This window comes from Phaseolus vulgaris, chromosome 7 (genome assembly GCF_051622355.1).
Source record: "Phaseolus vulgaris cultivar YP4 chromosome 7, ASM5162235v1, whole genome shotgun sequence".
NCBI classification, from domain to species: domain Eukaryota; kingdom Viridiplantae; phylum Streptophyta; class Magnoliopsida; order Fabales; family Fabaceae; genus Phaseolus; species Phaseolus vulgaris.
Genome location: NC_143504.1, coordinates 29,593,394 through 29,615,151, shown reverse-complemented (window position 1 = coordinate 29,615,151; position 21,758 = coordinate 29,593,394). Strand labels below are relative to the sequence as shown.

General features: G+C 34.9%; 4 protein-coding genes across 6 annotated transcripts; 3 read left to right on the top strand and 1 right to left on the bottom strand.

The window, feature by feature from the left end:
* Positions 1–1,270: 1,270 nt before the first annotated feature.
* LOC137815366 (uncharacterized) lies at positions 1,271–2,590 on the top strand. Its single transcript, XM_068618513.2, has one exon. It carries the CDS (start codon positions 1,271–1,273, stop codon positions 2,588–2,590), a length of 1,320 nt encoding a protein of 439 aa, XP_068474614.2.
* Positions 2,591–3,408: 818 nt separating this feature from the next.
* Positions 3,409–4,062, top strand: LOC137815360 (uncharacterized). Its single transcript, XM_068618505.2, has one exon. The coding sequence runs from the start codon at positions 3,409–3,411 to the stop codon at positions 4,060–4,062; it is 654 nt and encodes a 217-aa protein (XP_068474606.2).
* Positions 4,063–11,009: 6,947 nt separating this feature from the next.
* On the top strand, positions 11,010–18,839 carry LOC137812576 (phosphatidate cytidylyltransferase 1). 3 transcript variants are annotated; one of them, XM_068614661.2, is made up of 12 exons: positions 11,010–11,423; positions 12,946–13,091; positions 13,481–13,734; positions 13,864–14,015; positions 14,195–14,336; positions 15,060–15,216; positions 15,489–15,536; positions 15,625–15,711; positions 16,776–16,904; positions 16,997–17,053; positions 18,218–18,301; positions 18,393–18,839. In XM_068614661.2, the coding sequence occupies exons 2-12, from the start codon at positions 13,017–13,019 to the stop codon at positions 18,480–18,482; spliced, it is 1,275 nt and encodes a 424-aa protein (XP_068470762.1). In that variant the 5' UTR covers positions 11,010–11,423; positions 12,946–13,016; the 3' UTR covers positions 18,483–18,839. The 3 variants fall into 3 exon arrangements, with proteins under 3 accessions (XP_068470762.1, XP_068470778.1, XP_068470770.1); XM_068614677.2 differs by having other exon boundaries at positions 11,130–11,282; XM_068614669.2 differs by having other exon boundaries at positions 11,269–11,636.
* A 1,552-nt stretch (positions 18,840–20,391) lies between these two features.
* Positions 20,392–21,444, bottom strand: LOC137819054 (alkaline ceramidase). The gene is made up of 2 exons (XM_068622778.2): positions 21,197–21,444; positions 20,392–20,973 (listed from the first exon to the last, which is right to left on the bottom strand). The coding sequence occupies exons 1-2, from the start codon at positions 21,436–21,438 to the stop codon at positions 20,460–20,462; spliced, it is 756 nt and encodes a 251-aa protein (XP_068478879.2). The 5' UTR covers positions 21,439–21,444; the 3' UTR covers positions 20,392–20,459.
* Between the last annotated feature and the right edge of the window lie 314 nt (positions 21,445–21,758).

Genomic DNA, 21,758 nt, shown 5'->3' with positions numbered 1-21,758 from the left:
TTAATATTATAAATTACAAAATCAAAATAAATGTTTTAGTAAGTTAAGAAAGCAGAAAGAAAAACTTTAGATAAGAAATTTCAATTTATAGTAATAAATGTAGATAATTTTTATGTTTTAAAATGAATATGTTTACATAATGGAATTAAAAATGAATATGTTTACATAATGGAATTAAAAATTTGTAGGATTTTTTTATATCTGACATAAATTGTTCATGTTATAATTAAAAAATTTATAAAAAATGTTGTATTAATTAAAAAAACAGTCAAACTTATGAGAAGAAATCTGATTTTTTAATAATAAATGTAGAAAGTAATTATTTTTTAAAAAATGAATTGTTTATAAAAAATAGAAATTTTTATTTAAAAAATTTATTTTGACAGAATGGAATTCAAAATTTATAATGTTTAGGATTTTAATTTTTTTAGATTTAACATAATTTATTAATGTTAAAATTAAAAAAATTAAAAAAATATTGTAATAATTTGCATAATTTCAAATTAACATGTATTTATCTCTCTACATCAAATATAATAACTTTTTATATTTTTGCAACTAATTAATGTTCATGACATGTTTTCTTAAATTATATTAATGTTATTATTAATAGTAATCAAAATCATAATTAATAAAAATTATATATTTATATATTTATATATTTATATACCATAAAATTTATTAAATAATCATTAATAATATTAAAATTATCTATTAACAAAAATTTAACATTAATATTTCATTTTCCTATTTATTTATATACAAGGGTAAATTTGTAATCTTACAATTTACACTATTCAAAATATATTAAAATACTCTCACAACTATCACATCATTCATACTTTTCAATAAACTTTATTCACATATTCACTCTAACATCTCCCAATCCAAACACCCTCAACTTTCTCCACACTTTCTTCACACTTCCACTCACCCACACTCTCAACTTTCCACTCACCCACAACTTTTAATCCAAACAAAATGATGCTGGGAGAAGAAACCTGTACAGTAGTCCAAATGTTGAAGAAAACAAGCAAGACATCAACATCAATACAATTAAAAGCAATGGGTGCAGGATATGTCTTATTTCCTATAATAGCAGTGATCAAACATTAAATAAAATGTGTGAACAAAATGATTCTATGGAAGCACATAGATAAACGCATAAAATCACTTTAAAACATACCAGTTTAAGATTATGCCACACAATCATCATTAACAGTGCAGTTTTTTATTTGGGAAAAGAATTAAAATAATACCCCCGTAATCAATGGCGGTAAGAGACTACGGTAGAGGGAAGGAGGTAAGGTGGAGGGGGAAAAGGGAAGAGGTCTGGAGAAGAGAGGCAGACTTTAAGGCAGCAGCGTCGGTAAATAACTCCGGGGAAGGGGACTCAATAACGTTCTTTTTCTCGAATTTTCCCGACAGCCATGGAGAGCATGAGATGTTTAGGATCTTCAGAAAGTGGGCTAGAGTAAAAGAGGTATTCATCTCTAGAAGGCCAAACAGGTGGGGAAGAAGATATGGTTTCGTGCGATTTTATCCTGGTCCCAATGAGGCTAAGCTGGAAAAGCAACTGGATCAGATTCACATTGGCAACTTCAAACTTTATGTTAATGTTCCAAAGTACAGAAGAGCAAAGATCAAAGTCATGAAGAGGAGGCCAAGTACATCTACGAATGCTATCTTTCGAGTTAGGAGCCCTCACGGCAAGAACAAGGAAAATGAGGGTTGGCACGAACACAAAACAGTCCGAAAGGGTGAGAACCTGAAACCTAACCAGTCCTATGCTGAGGTTGTATGTAAGTCGGTAAAAGATAGATGGACTGGCCCTGCTTTTGAAACAACTTCAAATGCACCGGCGTGGCTGGTTTCAAGTGCAGTCGGATGGATGTCTCCTGACATCTCCTTCGAATCTTTGAGTGAAGAGTTTGTCAAGGGGGGAATGAGTAGTATTAAGCTTAGAGGTATGGGTGATAATCTAGTGCTTCTAACACCTAAAGCTGGTGAAAGTATGGATGATATCATTAAGCTTAATAAAGAATGGTTCGTCTCCCTTTTCGATGATATCGAGCCCTGGTCTGAGTCTTACGTAGCAGAGCATAAAATGGTATGGGTAAGGTGTTATAGAATCCCATTAACCCTGTGGAACGAACAATGCTTCTCGAAGGTGATTGGAGAAGTAGCGTCCTTGGTTAAAATTGATGAACCTACTCGGCGGTGGGAGAACTTGGAGTATGCTCGTCTGCAGGTGAGGTTACGCAAAGCATGCAAAGCTGAAATGGTGAAGGATTTTAGGATTAATGGGCAACTCTGTAATATTGTGGTCATAGAAGAGATAACCAGCAATGAAAGAGGAGTATGTTCTTACCTCGATGACCATTATGCATCGTCCGACAGCATTTCGTCCTCGGACACCGTTGTGGAGGAAACTTGTCATTCTAAAAAGTCGTCTGATGAAGAAGACGACCTTGGAAGCGGCGGTATGCGGCGGGACGAGGTATCCGAGGCGGTGGGGCAGACCCCGATCTCGGTACCAGCAAACAGAAAGTTCGTAGGGAATAAGGCTCTGAGTGATAAGGGGTGTTAGTCTAAAGGTGGTTTTTCTTTCATTAATATGGCAAAACGTGTGCAAGGAGGGTCTGAAAGTGGGGCAGTTGTTGATACTGTATACCAAGTCAACGAAGCTTGCAAAATGTTACAGGATTCGCTGGCTAACCTAATGAAAGGGGCCTATGAGTGCAATTCTTTAGCTACTGGGCTTAAGCAAAGTGAGGCCCAATCAGCTAATAGGGGTACGGTTAGTAAAGAATTGGTAGCAAGGGGCCCAACATCTGGAAGCAAAGGGGAAAAAGTGTCTCTACGTTGTGTGCAGGTGAGCGAATCCGATGGAAATCCATGCCAGGCAATTCGCCGTAGTAGCGAGGGCGAGGGGTCTTCTACGGGGAGCTCGGACCCTCAATCAAGCGGAAGCGTCAAGTGGGGCAACACGATCAATGCTGAAGAAACAAACGCCGAAAACGAGGCCTGTTCAGATGGAGTTGTGAGTCGCAAGCTATCACCGGAATTCCGACGGCTACGGTCTATGCGGGGGCATGGCACGCAATCTGCTCAACAGAAGTGGAGGTCGAATGGGGGAGTAGGGTCACTCCATAATGGGGTAAATTCTCCTTCGAAACTTAGCCTCTGTTCTTTCGCGGAATCGAGTACTGATATTCACCAATGCAACGATCGGTTTAAGTTGGAAATTAAGGATGCGGAATCCGTTAGAATTTGGGAGTTGGGACGTAACTTAGGAATGGAGTGCTCAGGGGGTGAGGGGATTTTGGTTGGAGAACTGGACCGTTTAGAGGTAAGGAACAAGAACGATAAAGAGATGTTTAGGGTGGGCAGTGCGAAGGAGTTACCATGATTATAGTCAACCTTAACATTAGAGGGTTGGGAGGAGGGACGAAAGCAAGGTATCTGAGTCAAACCGTGCTTAAGGAGGGTGCTGAGATTCTTTGTTTGCAGGAAACAAAAACTACTTCGTTCTCAGATGCTAGATGTTTTATTTTGTGGGGAAGTTGTAACATTGGTTGGGTTCACCATGAAGGGATTAACGGGGCAGGAAGCATGATAACAATGTGGAACAAGGAAGCTTTTGAATACGGGAACCATGTTGTAGGTACTGGTTTTATTGCTATTGAAGGTTATCACTTACAGGCAAAACGTCATTGTGTGGTGGTAAATGTTTATGCAACATGTAACATACAAGACAAAATCCACTTGTGGGAGGCATTAACGATGTTCAAGCAATCCCACCAAAATCCGGTCTGGTGTTTATGTGGTGATTTCAATGCCGTAAGGAGGGCAGATGAGAGGAAAGGGATTAGAGGACACTCAAGTCAAAGGAAGGAAATGGAAGGTTTTAACAATTTTATTGAAGCCAATGGATGGGTGGATATTCCGTGTGTAGGGAAAAAGTTTACCTGGTTTAAAGCAAACGGAACTGCAAAGAGTAGACTAGACAGATTCCTGGTTTCCGAAGAGTGGCTTCAAGTCTGGCCGGCGGCTAAATAGTATGTGCAACAGAGAGTCGTTTTGGATCACTGCGCTCTTGTTTTGAAATCATGTATTAAAGACTGGGGGCCAAAACCTTTCAGAACCTTTGATGTGTGGTTAAAGGAACCGGGGTTTACGGCAATGGTAAAGGGGAAGTGGGAATCGTATCAGGTGGAAGGTAATAGTATATTTGCACTTAAAGAAAAGCTGAAACTCTTAAAGGCGGATCTTAAAGTGTGGAATAGAAGTGTTTTTGGATGTGTGGAATCTGATAAGAGACGTATCGAGATGGAAATTGAGAATCTGGACGGGGAGGACGACATTGACACCTTAGAGGACGAGGGGAGGTTGAGAAGGTTGGAATTGCTTAGTCAACTGGGGTTAGTGAATAAAAAGCTAGACTCCATGTACAGGCAAAAAGCAAGAGTGAATTGGCTTAAACATGGGGACCTTAACTCTAAATTCTACCATTCAGCGATTCGATGGAGAAGGCTAAAAAATGAGGTTAAAGGTGTTGAGGTAGACTCCCAGTGGTGTGAGGAACTGGAAGTTGTAAGGAGGGAAGCTAAGTCACTTTTTGAGAGGAGGTTCATGGCTACGCAGGACTTTGGAGTACACTTGGGTTCGGTAGAATTCAGGTCGTTACCTTTGGAGGTAAGTAGAAATATGGTTATCAAGTTCTCTGAGGAAGAAGTGAAGAATGCAGTATGGGATTGTGGAGGATCTAAAAGTCCGGGCCCAGACGGTTTCAATTTCAATTTTATCAAGAGCTGTTGGGAAGTGCTTAAGGTGGATGTTATGGCAGCGGTGCAACTGTTTCACACAACAGGGTCTCTCCCGAAAGGTTGTAATGCGTCCTTCATTGCACTCATTCCAAAAGTAAGAGACCCGTCGACGCTAGATCAGTTCAAACCCATTTCTTTAGTTGGAGTGATCTATAAGATCATCACAAAAGTTTTGTCGAGTCGAATGAAGAAAATTATGCCGCTTATAATTGATGAATGTCAGTCAGCCTTTATTCGTGAAAGAGGATTATTGGATAGCGTTGTTATGGCAAATGAGGTCCTTGAGGAAATAAAGAGAAAGAGGAAAAGTGGGGTGTGCTTTAAGGTGGACTTCGAAAAGGCGTATGACTCAGTAAGATGGAACTTTTTGTTTGACATGCTCCACAGGCTAGGCTTCCACGAGAAGTGGATCTTATGGGTAAAAGGGTGCCTAGTCTCATCGTCAGTTTCTGTGTTGGTTAATGGAAGCCCCACAGAGGAATTTAAACCTTCCAGGGGGTTGAGACAGGGTGACCCAATGGCCCCTTTTCTTTTTTTAGTGGTTGCTGAAGGTTTAGCAGGATTGGTTAGACAAGCGCTGAGAACGGAGGTTCTTAGGGGCATAAAGGTGGGAAGGAATAATGTGGAGTGCTGCTTACTACAATTCGCAGATGATACACTCTTTATGTGTGAGGACTCCTTTGATAGCATTTTTACAATTAAGGCTATTCTTCGTTGTTTCGGGCTTGAAAGTTAACTTTCACAAGTCTAAGTTGACTGGTATCAAAGTGGACAACTTTGCTATGAGCACGTATGCCAAAACCTTGAATTGCAATACGATGAAGCTACCTTTCCTATATTTGGGGCTTGAGGTGGGTGGGAACCCGAGGAAGAAACAGTTCTGGGATCCGGTAGTTAAAAAGGTAGAAGCCAAACTTAGCTCTTGGAGGGCAAGATTCCTCTCAATGGCAGGACGGATTTGTCTGCTAAAATCGGTATTCACTGCCATACCTTTGTTCTACTTATCTATCTTTAAAGCCCCGGTAGCAGTGTGCAATAAAATCAACAGTATTCAGAGGAAGTTTTTATGGGTGTGGGGAAAACATAATAAATCCATACCTTGGGTTAGCTGGGATAATGTGTGTAAGCCCTTAGAGGATGGAGGATTGGGGGTGAAGGAAGTGAAGAACTTTAATGATGCACTCCTGGCGAAGTGGAGATGGAGAATCATAAGTAATGAAGGTGGAAAATGGATGGAGATTATATCTTCTAAATACAGTTCATCTGCCGAGAACATGCATCTTAGATCAAAAGACCAATCATGGTGGTGGAAGGATATCATCAAAGTATGTGGTGAAGGTGTAGCAAACGGATGGTTCCAAAAGGCCATTGGGTGGAAAGTAGGTAACGGAGCCGTAGTGAGATTGTGGGAGGATTTGTGGCTCGGGAATGAATGCCTGAGATCGGCGTATCCTAGATTTTTTTCTTTGTCTCTTGATCAAGGAAAAAAGGTGGGAGAGGTAGGGGAATGGGAAGATAATAGATGGCGGTGGAATTTGAATTGGAGGAGGGTTAGGTTCCAATGGGAGACGGAATTGGAGGTCGAAATGCTATCTAGATTAAGTTTGGGTGCACTGAGTAAGGACACCTCTGACCAACTGCTATGGAAGGGGGACCAAAAGGGTATGTTCTCGGTAAAATCAGCATACTCTGTGTTGACTAACCACCAAACCCCAGCTTCAAAGGAAAGTGTGTTTAGTCTCCTATGGCAAGCCAAAGCTATGCCCAAAGTTCTCACTACTGCTTGGAGAATCCTTATTGACAGAATTCCTAGTAGAGTGAATTTGTTAAGAAGAGGAGTGCCGGTGACATCAACCTTGTGCGCATTGTGTAATCGGTCGGATGAATCTTCCCAACACCTCTTCCTAGAATGCGTGGTTGCACAACAAGTTTGGTCACGGTGCTATCGATGGATTGGTGTTTTAGGGGCCCAAAATAAGGATCTCATGAACCACTTTATGAATTTCCACTTAGCACACCTTTCTAGTAAACAAAATCAAGTGTGGTTAGGCTTGTGGGCGGCGATCGTTAGCTGTATTTGGGAGCACAGGAACTTAGTGGTTTTCAGACAAGGGGTCCCAGACGCTGATGAGATTTTCCAGCATGCCCAGCTGCAGTCCTGGTTATGGCTAAAACACAAAACAGTGGTTTTTTCGTATGCTTTCTCGGATTGGATCCTGAATCCGAATCAGTGTCTCATCGAGGTTCGCTGAATGTCGGGTGCTTGTGCTGGAACAGGAAAGGAACATCAGAAAAGGGAGGTTGCATCCTAGTAGGTATAAGGTGTAGTTTCTTCCTGTCTTCGGTAGAGGTCATGCTTGGAAAGTGGACAGGTTACGAAGTGCTCCCAAGTCCAAGGTTATCTAGGTGCCCTGCCAGATCAAGTTTCTTTAGTATAGCTGGGATGTGGTAGGATGGTAGAAGGGTGATGCTGGTTTTTTCTTCCTTGGCAAGTTTATTCACCTCTAAATCTGATCGATGTTCGGTTTTATGGTCGGGATGATATTTTAAGTAGTCTGGACGAGGCAGTAGATTGTGCTAGACGCCTCCCAGTACATCTTGGATGTGGGAAATCATTTACCTTTTGTTTGGAGTAGCCCATATGCCTGATGCCACTATAACTCTTGTAGGGGCTGTCATGTGCGAACCGTGTGTGCCTGGATAAGGCTTACAGACACCTGGCGTTGAAGTTATTGTGCAACAGCGAACAGCAAGCTCAATATATTGTTTTGGAAGTGTGTTGCAGGTACTCAACCATTCAAAAACAGGGGTGCAGAATTGTTCCTCCTCTGGTGCGATGTTTCACTGGGAAGATTAGTTGGTGGACTAGCAACAGCAAGGAATTGGCAGAATGCAGATTGATGATTCAAAGCTGCAAAAGTTGGTGTTGTCTCCCTTGTTTTTCTGGTTTATGCAGCTTTTGAGGTGTAGGTATAGGCTGTGAGGTTATGTCTAGTTGTATGTGCGCTAGTTTGAGGCCATCAGGTTTACCAAGTTGTAAAGAATGGCTATAAGTACTTACAGGGGTTGTTTTTGAGCTTAACATGGAGCACCCGAATGAAGATGATGCACAATAAGTGGACCATGGAGGTCTCTTGGCTGCTGGGGAAGTTTGGAGGTCCTACTCTTAGTGCGTTTTTTCTTTGGGTATAGATATCAGTGTAAGGCTTAGTTCTTGTAGCATAGAGTTTGGTTTATCCCTTGTTTTTGTCTTGCCTTATGTAGTTTGGTTAATGTAAAAGGGTTGGGATACCCCTTTGTATCCCTGTTAATTTAATTTCATTCTTTGCTGATCAAAAAAAAAAAAAAAAAAAACCCCGTAATCAATCCAAGGAAAAACAAATGGGAATATACTTTAAAAATCAGCTCCCTGCATTTTGAAAAGTTGGCAGTTGATTGATCTTGTTTTACAGCTTTATTGTCTCTCTTTTTTTATGAGAAATATAATCATTTCATCAGCTCCCCAATATTCTCTCCATCTTTTCTATCCTAAGGCCTTGATTCCACCATTTGGGCAAGACCAGATAACATCCTGTGCAATTCAGCCAACAAACCCACAAATTATGAAATTCGTTTACACAATTCCTTAAGGTGATTGTTTTGGCATCAACTACCAGAAAAATACCTCCACCCCACCCTTACAAAGACTACATAAAGAACTTTCAACAGCAATTCCACGCTTTTCCAAGTTAACCCTAGTAACTAGCTTATTTTTCAACACTCTCCAGACAATAACAAGTGCAAAAGGCAGGGTTTTACATCTCCAAAGTTATTTAAACTCGATGACATTCTCTCCTTCTCGGCCCCTCCTAAGACGATTATAGACAGAATTAACCGTATATGATAACACCTCCCTTATCCTTCCAAATCCAACTATCCTCCTTTTTCAAGTCAAAACAGACACCTTGAACTACCTGTGAGAACTGACACTCCAATTACTTCTCCCATTCAAAAAGACTTCACTGGGTTAATATAATCAATCATAAGAGTAATTCAAAATTCTAACAATTATCCTATTTTGTAAATAAAGATTATTATTTCTGTCCCTATTTTATAAATTCTCTTATTTTTCATGACAATGTAGTATAAGCAATACTTTTATAAGACTTTTTCCTAAATTTAGTCTTAGATTTTTCCATAAAAAATTATTTTAATCTAAAATCCTCTAAATTCTTTTTTTTACGGGGTTGCTCTTCCATAATTGAATTTTTCTTCAAAATATTAAGTGCACTAAAGCACCTTGACCCTCAAGTAAAGGGTTTTTGAAAAGGATATAATCATAGTTAATATAAGCATAAGAGTAATTATAAATTCTAACAATTATCCTATTTTGTAAATAAAGATTATTATTTCTGTCCCTATTTTCTAAATTCTCTTATTTTTCATGACAATCTAGTATAGGCAATACTTTTATAAGACTTTTCCTAAATTTAGTCTTAGATTTTTCCATAAAAAAATATTTTAACCTAAAATCCTCTAAATTCTTTTTTTTACGGGGTTGCTCTTCCATAATTGAAATTTTCTTCAAAATATTCAATGCACTAAAGCACCTTGACCCTCAAGTAAACGGTTTTTGAAAATGAGACTGCCTTATATTAAATTGAATTCAAATATACATTGACAAATAACTAGCTCACTCACATTCTCAGAGCAGAAATTGAGCATTTTTAAGTATATTACAAAATAAAAAAAATTGGAACTTTGAAATTATCATAGTATTTTATTATTTTTGGAGAAATTGTGACTTTGATAAGTCATATCCAATAGAATCATTCTTGAAAGTAGGTAGAGAGGTTATTCAAAACTGATTAACCAAGAATATATTGGATTTTGTTCGAGAAGGATTCTACATACTTCTTGGTAATCAAATTAATTAAAGGCATGGACAAACAAAAATTTGAATTTTTTTTTTGCCAATGAGAGATTTTTTTTTTGTAAAATTTATTTTCTTGCTTCACAAAAAGTTCTTAAACGAATTTTTTATTTATTAAATTATTTTTATAAAATTATTAAATAAAAACTAATTTTAAAAATAAAAATTAATTTATCATTATATTAAATAAATTCAATATTATAAAAAATTATTAACATGTAAAATAATTTTTATTATTATTAAATAATTTTCAAATTATTATCTAATTAGTTACCAAAATTAGTTACAAACTAATTAGATTCTAAGTAAGTAAAAATTTGGTAGTTAAATAGATATAATTTAAAAATTATTTATTAATAATAAAAATGATTTTAAATATTAATAATTTTTTAATCTTTAAAATAATATTTAATTAAATTAATATAATGATTAATTATATTTTATTTAAAATTAATCTTTATTTTATGTTTGTAATTTAGTAATGCATAATAATGTATAACTTTTTTAATAATATTATATTCCATTTGAGTCTTAGTCGAAGTCCCATAATAGTATCTAATAATTTTTTATTTGAATTGTGATTTCAAAATACCTCTTAATCTTAATTCAAAGGTATCAATTTCCATTATCATAAAAGACTCTAGGATTGAGTAGTCTTAGACAAATTTTTTTACTGGCCTTTTTACCTTAATAAACTATATTGTTAATTCTGGTCTCATGGCCTGGAAATCTTTTAAAGTCTATAGAATAAAGATTTACAGATAATTTTTATATTATAAAATAAAATATGATACATAATTTACACATCTTAATAATTTTGGTAATTTATTTTTAGGTTTTATTTCATTAGAGAATTTTGAACAAAATATAATACTTTTAACCTTTGGAATTATTGTTACTTGATAAATGTTATGTCCTAAAAAATATATTTTAGATTGACCTTGTGCCTTACCTTTGTTACCAACAATTTTGGTATAAGTCCTTTTTTGAGTCGAATCGTAGACATTCTTGGTGTATTAGCTTTAAAAATGCATTACAAAAAAATAAACACTATAGTCCATGACAAAAATCCATTATACTTTTAATAAAAGTAAATCCTGCATAATATAATCCATTATACTGTAATTATATTTGAATATATCGTAATTATAATAATTAATTAATTATATATTTAAAATTGAATGTGGAATCTTAATTTTTGGTTTATACCTTGCTCTCAATTTGAATGCTCCAAAACCAATCGATATTCCTACGAATCCTGAGTCTCTAGTCTCAAGTCTCAATCCTAATTTGACCTCCTTCCAGAAAAGATTCTTGAAGAGGCAAGCAAAACTGAACCAGAAAAAAAGGGATTTTTATTATTATTTGTTGTAAAAGAAGAAGAAGGAATATAGCATCATAATAAAAAAGTATTAAAAATGAAAGAAGGGTCCGTCACAATAATGATACTCTTCTCCTGTGTGAGCTGTGCTTTGGCAAGAAAGAATTTCTCGTTTTCTACTTTCGAATAAACGAATAAGCTTCATCGCTACGGTGTTTGTGTGCGCGCTTTGCTTACCGTTTCTTGTGTTCTATTCTCACCTTCTATACCTATTATTTCTCACCCTTCCTTTTTTCGTCTTCTTCATTTCACTCTCTCCCTCGTCCTTTTCGTCGCTCAACATCGCCACAACCCAAACCAGGTTTCCTACCTTTTGCCAATCTCACTATCGCTCGCTTATACATGTTTATGTGCTTATCTCCTTTTATTTTTCACTTTCGTGAGATGTTTTTTGCTCTCATATATTATTCAACTTCACGGAACTGTCTCTGATGTTGAATCTGAACTCTTCTCATGTATCATGTTCCAGATTCGTCGTTTTGCTTTGTTTCCTGCGTTGAAAAATTAAAGAAGAGTAAGAGGAAGTTTTAGTTGTGCGCGTTTGTTTTTTGTTGAAACTCTTTGCGTGTTTTTGGCTCTCTATAATTAACGGTTTTGTAGAGAGCAGAGGAGTTATTAATAGGGTAAGAGAATACATTGACTTTGTTCGAGAGTGTGGAATAGTGATGTAGGGTTACTGCGACTGCTTCTTTTTTATAGAGAGGGTTTGTGCGATAATGTGTTTTTATTGAATAGACAGTGGACTGTGTAGTTAGGGTTCGTTACTTGTTGAAAACGTGGGATTCCTGAAAATTAACAAGTTGTAAGAAAACTTGAAGGCAACACTTCGGGGTCGGGTTTGGCATCGATTTGTGATTTCGTTCTTGCAGCATGTGATAAATATTACTTATCCGTGCGGAAGAGTCCCTGGATAATACCAATTGACTGCTAGTCCACTACTACTGCCACTCTCTTCAACTGTGCCTCTACGTTTGTATTTAGTCATAAGTCATGAATTAATAGATCGAGCAGATGTTGTACATTCAGTGATTCCAAAAAAGTTGATAGATATGGGATTCCACATGTCTTCCTTATTGATGTTATTATTGATTGGCCTTTTGCGGTTAGAGCTTAAAGTTATGTTTGTGTTTGATTTTTCTCTTTTTCTTCTCGATATTTTCTGTTTTGACGAAAGCTTCACGCAAAGATTGAATTTTGCTTACTGAGCTTCGGTTAAAATAAAAAGTTGCACATATTAGGCATTTATTGCATGTTAAATTATGTTTTATAATTCCAGTTAGTATATTGGATATTTGGTTCATATTACATAAAGCAGATGTATAAAACTCATCATCTGTACTTTCTTTACAACAACTAAAATGTTTTGTCAGATAGGAAAGAGGGATAGGACTAATAAGGGCTAAATAATGGTAAATAATTGATATCCTTAGCTGTGAGAAGATCATGTAGGTATCCTAATGTTGAAGAAGATGATTATTATTCCAACTGGTGAATGAGACTTAGTGATATGAGTTAATATCATGGTACTCAAACGGCTGTGGATGATATGGTTATAGTGAAGTATAAAGATCTCTATTGGATTGAACTAAAAAAATGAATCACTGGAAAAGTTCATTTAGCTAAACTTCCCTGCTCCAAATTTAAGTCTACAGTTAGTTACCTTCATATATGTCATGCTTTTTTTATCCTCCGAGTTTGTGCTGTATAATGGAAGCTAATTTGTTCAAGCTTTTTTGCTTGGAAGGTCTACAAATTGAATCATATCTAATAAGTTATGCTTCATATATATAAAGGAGTATATTTAATCTCTTTTACTTTTACAGGTGTCTACTTTCTGGCTACACATGTGCTGTTCACATTGTCTTCCAATTGGGTGAAATTTGATTGAAGACCAATGCAGAGGGATACTAGTACTACTGCCCCATTAACCACAAGTGGTCGGATTAGGCACCGCAAACGCTCAAATGAGGTTAGTTAATTAAAGTTTGATTTATCACTTAATCATCTTTTCCTTTTGTCTATTAAAAAACATTTTTTGTTAGTAAATTTCATGTAGAAATTGATTTAGCGTACTCTGTGTCATCCTGAAATTTGAAGAGAGAAAGAAAAATTGTCAAAAGTATCTAATTATGGACAACAAATAATTCGAAGCATGGTTAAATTCTAATTTATTTTCTTTTTTAAATCTTTGTTTTTTTATTATGACTATTTTGTTCTTTCTTAATGTTGCTGTCTCCATAGATGAATTTAATGTAATAACTTTCAATGACATGACATGAGAACTGAATCATCGCAGTATCATTCTGGAAGATTTTCTGTAAACTATTTGAAGTTAATTTTTTGATGCCTTTATCTAAGGTTATTCCGGAAGTTAGCAAAGCAAATGGTACCCAGTTACTTGTTAATGACAAAAGCAAATACAAGTCCATGCTAATTCGAGCATATTCATCCGTATGGATGATTGGCGGCTTTGTGTTGATCATATATATGGGTCACCTCTACATCACTGCAATGGTGGTGGTTATTCAAATCTTCATGGCAAAGGAGCTTTTCAATCTACTCAGGAGAGCTCATGAAGATAGGCAGCTGCCTGGATTTAGGCTATTAAACTGGTATGTTCGTAATTGTTACTCATATAGCAGTACAATCATTCTTTTTATAATGAATTAGTAGCTAATTGGACAGGACATTTTTAAAAAAGTCATTTAATGATGTCTTCATATTCACGTATATTCTTTCAGGCATTTTTTCTTCACTTCAATGTTATTTGTTTATGGACGTATTCTGAGTCAACGGCTGGTTAACACTGTAACTTCAGACATGGTTTTATATCGGCTAGTGAGCAGTCTTATTAAGTATCATATGGTTATTTGCTATGCCCTGTACATTGCAGGTAACTTACTTTTATTCATGTTATCCTTATAATGTTCACTAGCCAGTGCTTGTGCAATGTCTCTATTAGATTCCTGGCAAACATCAAGGTTGTTTTTTACATTTATGATCTTATGGCCATTTTCAACATTGTAGGGAAGTGAATACTTTGTTTATGCACTTTTTATTGATTGAATGCAGGATTTATGTGGTTCATTCTCACATTGAAGAAGAAGATGTATAAGTACCAATTTGGCCAGTATGCTTGGACACATATGATTCTAATTGTTGTATTTGGCCAGTCCTCCTTTACTGTGGCAAGCATTTTTGAAGGGATTTTCTGGTAATATAGCCTATAAAAGGAAATGATGATTAATTAATAGCCATGCTAACAAAATTTCACCAATTTTTGAGGATTCTCTTTTGCATGAAATCATATTATTCTTCATGATGCTATTCCTCATTTTTGTGGACACTTTTTTTGCAATATTTTTTTAAATGTTATTTTTCTGGTAGTTGATGCCAAAACAATCACCTTAAGGAATTGTGTAAACGAATTTCATAATTCGTGGGTTTGTTGGCTGAATTGCACAGGATGTTATCTGGTCTTGCCCAAATGGTGGAATCAAGGCCTTAGGATAGAAAAGATGGAGAGAATATTAGGGAGAGGTGATGAAATAATTATATTTCTCATAAAAAAGAGAGACAATAAAGCTGTAAAACAAGATCAACTGCCAACTTTTCAAAATGCAGGGGGCTGATTTTTAAAGTATATTCCCATTTGTTTTTTCTTGGATTGATTACGAGGGTATTATTTTAATTCTTTTCCCAAATAAATAACTGTACTGTTTATGATGATTGTGTGGCATAATCTTAAACTGGTATGTTTTAAAGTGATTTTATGCGTTTATCTATGTGCTTCCATAGAATCATTTTGTTCACACATTTTATTTAATGTTTGATCACTGCTATTATAGGAAATAAGACATATCCTGCACCCATTGCTTTTAATTGTATTGATGTTGATGTCTTGCTTGTTTTCTTCAACATTTGGACTACTGTACAGGTTTCTTCTCCCAGCATCACTTATTGTCATTAATGATATTGCTGCTTATATCTTTGGTTTCTTCTTTGGAAAAACCCCTTTGATTAAGTTATCTCCAAAGAAAACCTGGGAGGGTTTTATTGGGGCATCCGTTACCACCATCATCTCTGCATTTATGGTAAGCAAAATTTCAATTTCTTAGTGATGGTACAAAACTGTTGGGAATTTTTTTGGCAGGGGGGTTGTCACTTGTCACTGAGTCTGAATCACTTGTTGTCGATGCTTTATATTCCTCTAATTATTAAATGGTTGCATCAGCCTAAATAAACTGTCCAAAAGCTTGGTCAGAATCATCATTTGTGGCAATTAGGTTTCTACTTGAGCGTTTATACATCAATAATGTTGTTATGAGCTGGATGCTAATATTATCTTTGAAAACTTATTTTGTAGCTTGCTGACATCATGGGTCATTCTCAGTGGCTAACGTGTCCAAGGAAGGTAGCTGTGTAATGCATACCACGACTAACTTGCATATTGTGAAACATTATTCTAATGCTCACATCTCGTTGGTAATAATAACATGCAGGATTTGTCAACTGGTTGGCTTCACTGTGATCCTGGTCCTATGTTTAAGCCAGAATCCTACTCCTTACCTGGATGGATCCCTCATTGGGTAAGCACTTGAAATTCAGCTGAAATTTGAATCTTATGACCTATATCAATATCTACTTGACAGTTTAAGTGTGCATGACCGTATTGGTAAAAAAATTCACCAAAAACACAATTTGGATGCCTCAAATAACAACATAAATCCTCAGATTTTACCTAGAGAATAAAAAACTTGAAATGTATAGAATGTGAGAATTACTGATAAGGTTGAAGACAATTAAGTCAATGACATGCATAGATCAGGAAATGACTCACTCAAATTGGCCCAGTCTTTAGGACATTAACCAGGCAATTTTTTAGCATGAATATAAAAAAGTCCAGATTTGCATATTTCATTTTAATCTTCATTGTTCTTGGTTAAAAGGGATATTTGGAAGAGCTTGTGTGGTCTTCTTATCTTATGATATGACATAAATACTTGTGTAAACCTATAAAAAGAGCTTATGACCTGCTGTAAGTTATTTTCAGTTTATTTCAATAAGTTTTACAAAATAGATTGTGAAACAGTCTAAACGAGCTTGAATGCCCTCTCCCTCTTTGATTTCCATATAATCCTTAAGGCCTGTTTGGGTATGCTTCTCTAAAAGTACTAGAAGAAGAAAATAAGAAAATATGAAATGAAGTTTTTCATAAGTAAAAACTAGCTTAGCATAAGTTAAAATTCTAATTTTTGGAGAAGTTAAATAAGAGAGCTTTTATATACTAGTTTATGCATAAGCTAATTTTAATTTATGGAGAACCTTATTTGATTTTTATTTTTATTTTTTTCTCTTAGAAGTACTTTAGGAATATTTCAACCAAACAGGCCCTTGAGCTTATTATGTAATCAACACTTATTCAATAGGCGTGTAGTTAATTTTGTTTTTCCAAACACACCAATAGTTGCCATTACAAAACATGTATTCTTAATAGAATTAGGAAACTAAATTTTCTACCAATCACTCTGTTAGATTTTATATTTCGACATTACATTTCAGTGTATAAAATGTGACTATTCTGTAATCATGAGTTCCCAATCCAGATTCTTGGAACATATGAAAATCATAACTTGCGACATGTTGTATACAGTTTCCTTGGAAGGAGGTATCAATCCTACCAGTTCAATGGCATGCTTTATGTCTTGGCTTGTTTGCTTCGATTATTGCACCTTTTGGAGGTTTCTTTGCTAGTGGTTTTAAAAGGGCTTTTAAAATAAAGGTATGCAATTGTTTTTCTAATATTGAAGTCAGCAAATATCAGCCATTTTGATCAAGCATAAACAAACTTGCCACGTGTTCCCAATTTTGCAGGATTTTGGTGATAGTATTCCAGGACATGGTGGAATTACTGACAGAATGGATTGCCAGGTAGACTATTTTGATGTTTCAATCTAGCAAATTATTTTAAATCAATAATATTTAACTACTTGGGATTTTATATGTTATTTTTGTCTTTGTGGGCAACTTTTAATCATCATATTACATAAACTAATGTTTTTGTCACTCATAGGGGTGACAAATAATCCCGTATTTGTGGGCGTGGTAATGGGTAATGCAACTTTTTGAATCGGGACTAAGATGAGTATATGTGTGCATGTAAATATATATATATATATATATATATATATATATATATATTTGTACTGTGTCCGTTTTAAATTTTTAAAACACTTTTATTTGGTACTCTACTTTAAAATTTTATTCAGTGTTGAAGAGAAAATGTGTGTTATTCTTTCTGATTGAAGTTTTGACAATTTAAAGTTTTTTTGCTTTAATTTTTACTTTTTATAAAAATTTATTTAATAAATATTTGAGCAGTTAAAGAAATCTTTGACGAACTTTAACTAAGAAATGGCATCAACCAAGATTTACTAAAAAAATAATCAATATTGATATTTTTGAATTATTAACAATTATTTAATATTTTAATAACTTTTTTGTATTTGGTAGTAATTGAAATAATTTATCCAAAATTAGAAATTTAAAATTTAATAAATTTGGATTGTCTCATCTAATACTAACAATTTGAATTGTCTAGTCCAATATTAACAATTTGAATTAAATTAATAAATTTGCATTGTCTTGTACAATTTGAAATCAAATCAATTTAAATTCAATATATTTGGATGCCTTGAAAATTATGAAATTTTCTACTCAAACAAAATTAATTTAAGCGTGAAGTTTAATGAACTCAACAAGAAGGGATCTTCGGTAGAAGTCTTGGTGGTCCAGTATATGAATGTCAACTGCATACTGACCCTGGCCTGGTTTAATATATTTGTGAAAGTGAGCCTGGTTTATTCATTTATATTTTTGATGCCATTCGAATAATGATAACAGGCCAAAATTTGCCCCTCCCTAACATCTTACCAACTTTTCACTCACTTTTACATTCTGCTGCCTGTACACTATTTGTATCTTTCGTCCTGTTCATTCCTTTGGCTGAGGGGCTAGCATTGGAAGTTAAAGCTTCCTAGTACCAAGCTATTATGCATATGACGAGCAAAATTTGACCAATTTGTCTTGCTGTAGATGGTTATGGCCGTGTTTGCATATATATATCATCAGTCATTTGTTGTGCAACAAAGTCTCTCGGTTGAAATGATTTTGGACCAGGTATTATGTTTATTTTACATTGTATATTTTGTATTTATATCAATTAACATATTATGTTTAATTTGTGGAACTACCGCTGGTGTCGTTTCAGATATTGATCAACCTATCGTTCAATGAACTAGAAGCTCTATATTGGAGACTTGGAGAAATTTTACAGCGGGGGATTCCAAGGAAATCTTAGATTCATGGCGAGGTGTATTTGTTCTCACCTTCTATTGTATTCCTTTACATACATCTACCTGTACAAGTGTTTTCTTTTCTATCTTTTTGAGTGAAACGAATCAAAGGTCCGGAAGCTGTCTAGCTGTGCATAGTGTATGTCTACCGTTAGTTCCATTCTGTTTTTCTGGCTCTAGTTGAATCTTTAATTGGTGGCTTTGCATGAACACCTACCGTTCACTCATGATCTTTAAATATTAATAATTCACATTGCCAATGGCTGAAAATGAACGCCTGTGCTGTATTTAATTACCTTAAATGTAGTTTGAATCACGTTTGATAATATATTTTAATATGATCAACAATTTATTTTGTTCTACTATCAAATGTTTCACCAATTATATGATAGGATATAAATTGTTTTCCATTTCCGTGGTACTCTTTCGTTTCTATTTTGTTGACAATCACTATGGTTTTGGCATGCCTCGGATTCCTTACCGAGTGCAAATTTGGTTAATTCTCTATCTAGTATGTTCGAAGTTCAATTTGTGACTCAACCATCAGTACTGTTACAATTGGAACAAAAGCCTCCATTAGTTTATGAATAGGTAATGATTCGATTCTAGGGAATTCAAGGACTTTTATATTCCAGCAGGCTAAAAAAATGTAATATTTCCCTATTTGTAAAAGCAGACAATGGGAATTCTTTTGGGAATGAAGTATTATTTTCCTCCAGATGAAAAACATATTTTCTTTCCCTCAAGATCCAGAATGCAACTTGTGCTTCGCAGAATAATCTGTTACTGCAATTTGCTGATGTTTATTTACACTGACAACAGAGCAGATTATTGTGAATATGTTTTTCATTTAGCTTAATGTAATTTAATAAATTATTATAATGAAAATGCTCTAGTGATTTTGATCGGGTGCAAAATAATTTAATCTAATCATGCATTAAGAAATGTTACTTAGCTGTAAAAATTAGCTGTAAAAAGTGATATGAACTTCGAATGCACTTTTTCAGTGGAAAGAACATGATTTGCATCTAGCTTTGGAAAGAATCTTAACAAAGTGGCTCTAGCCAAAAGGTCCTGTTAAATGTTATGACAATCCTAAATTGACTACTTTATTAAAGAAAGTTATACCGTCTAAAGCAATGGAATGGTGTCAACCTATGTTTCGAGATCCAATAAAATTGGTCTAAACCAATTTATACAAAACTATTTAACAACACATTATTTTAAAATTTCTGAAAAAACCTTAAAATATTTGGTTTTTTATTCTCCATGTAAACTTATTGTTATTGATATATGTTATTAAAATTTTAATTAGAGTATGTTAACATGTTTTAGTTTAATTTTTATATTATTTTAAATGTTGAAAGCCTATAAATTTATGTTTTAATTTAGTTTTTAACATCACAGAATTATGATATTATATTTTTAATATTATTTAATTCTTATAATAATTTTATTGATAGCAATTTAGTCCTGATTAAATCACATTTGAACAATTGAAACCGTAAATAAAATAGCTTGTCCAGTTGAAAAACCAGGCGAGTATTTAAACATTGGTTTAGTTGCACCAAACTATTCAGACCTTTTATCACTAGACTCATTCTAATGAGTTTTAAAGCAGCATCAAACTGAGTTTGACGTTTAATGCTCCACAAAAATAGCATACTAAATCACCTAGAAAGGGTTAAAGAAAATTTATCTATAAATATGTAGGATGATTCAACTGATTCCAATTACAACCAATATGGCAAAACTTTTGGTTGTGATTAATGGAGTTTAGTCAGGCTGAAAGAAGCATCTGTATAGTGGCACAAATATGGTACATGTCCTAGGTATAGAACAGAAAATCGAAAAACAAATAAATCATTATGTATAAACCAATCTAAGCAAAAAAAGAAAGAAAGGCCAAGAACATGGATAGCTAACTACTCTTTACCCAAATGTATGATGAGTGAAACATTTTCATCTTGTATTATTTTCTCTTACTGGCGTTTTGGCTTCTCAATCTTCACATAGGGCAAGACACCCATTAAACGGACAACTTTTGGAGAGCAGGCAAGTTGTTGAGCACGACAAAACATCAAGAATGTGTTTGCAAAGTAGGAATTGAAACCCATGAAGAGATGCCACAAAGCATGACCTTGTGGATTAATTGGCCAACGAGAAATTTGGTTGCAGAAAACGTGATCGCATAACCAACACAAACCTCCCAATAGAAAAGTAACTACATATAGCTTTCCCAGGCTCTTTGCAGACACACAATCACTATAAATGTAATACTTGTACATTCTTGGACTGCAGAGGAGACAGAGAATGACATAATGGAGTTTGAAGCCAATTCCAAAACGGACCACTGAATGGACAATGGCAAAAATAACACCATACAAAACTAGGAAGATGGGCATTGTACGAGGGTAGTGCCAATCTGGGGAATACAGGATGAACATGTATAGCAGAATCTCCCACATCATAGGAATTTCATCGCTCTGTTGTTGCCTAAATCAAATTGCAACAACTCAACAATAAATAAATACTCACCCAAAACAATATCAACAAATGAATATGATGTGATCCCTGCAATCACCTTAAATAAGATTCAAATATTCAACAAACATTTATGCAAAATGCCGAACTCATTTTGTATGACGTAGAATAACTCAAATAATAAACCAAATATTTATACAAATTGCTGCAAAAAATGATAGAGTTCAACACTTACACACGCTGTAGCGTGGCATGGTACAACATGCTTCCAATGGCAAGTGCCATAATTGTTACATAAAGAACACAAAATCTTTTCTCGAACCGTTCTCTATAAGCATTTATAAGACCGATAAGAGCCAACAGAATGGTTGGAATAGTGGATATTGTGTTATAAAATTCTGCAATATAAGATGAATATTCATAATTCTTTTCACAGCAATCTGTTGATGATGTGACCGGACCCCAGAAGCTAGACATTTTCCTCTACAGCTGAATTATTTGTTTACCTAATTATCTGTATTTAAAGCTGCAGAGCTCACAAATCCCTGGAAAATCAGGAGGCAACATCAACATGCCAAAATACAATCAACCCCACAACACAAAAACCTCGAAATCCTAGCTATTAGTCATTAAAATACATATTAAAGCAATGAAAAAAGTGATTAAAAAAAAGGCATACCTGGGAAGATTATGTAAGAACCACGTAGATCTCATTCTCTCTACTCTTCCTGTCTCTAACAATAATAAAATTCGGTGAGATAAGTGGAACGAGCTTCCCAAAATCAATCTGTTTTCTC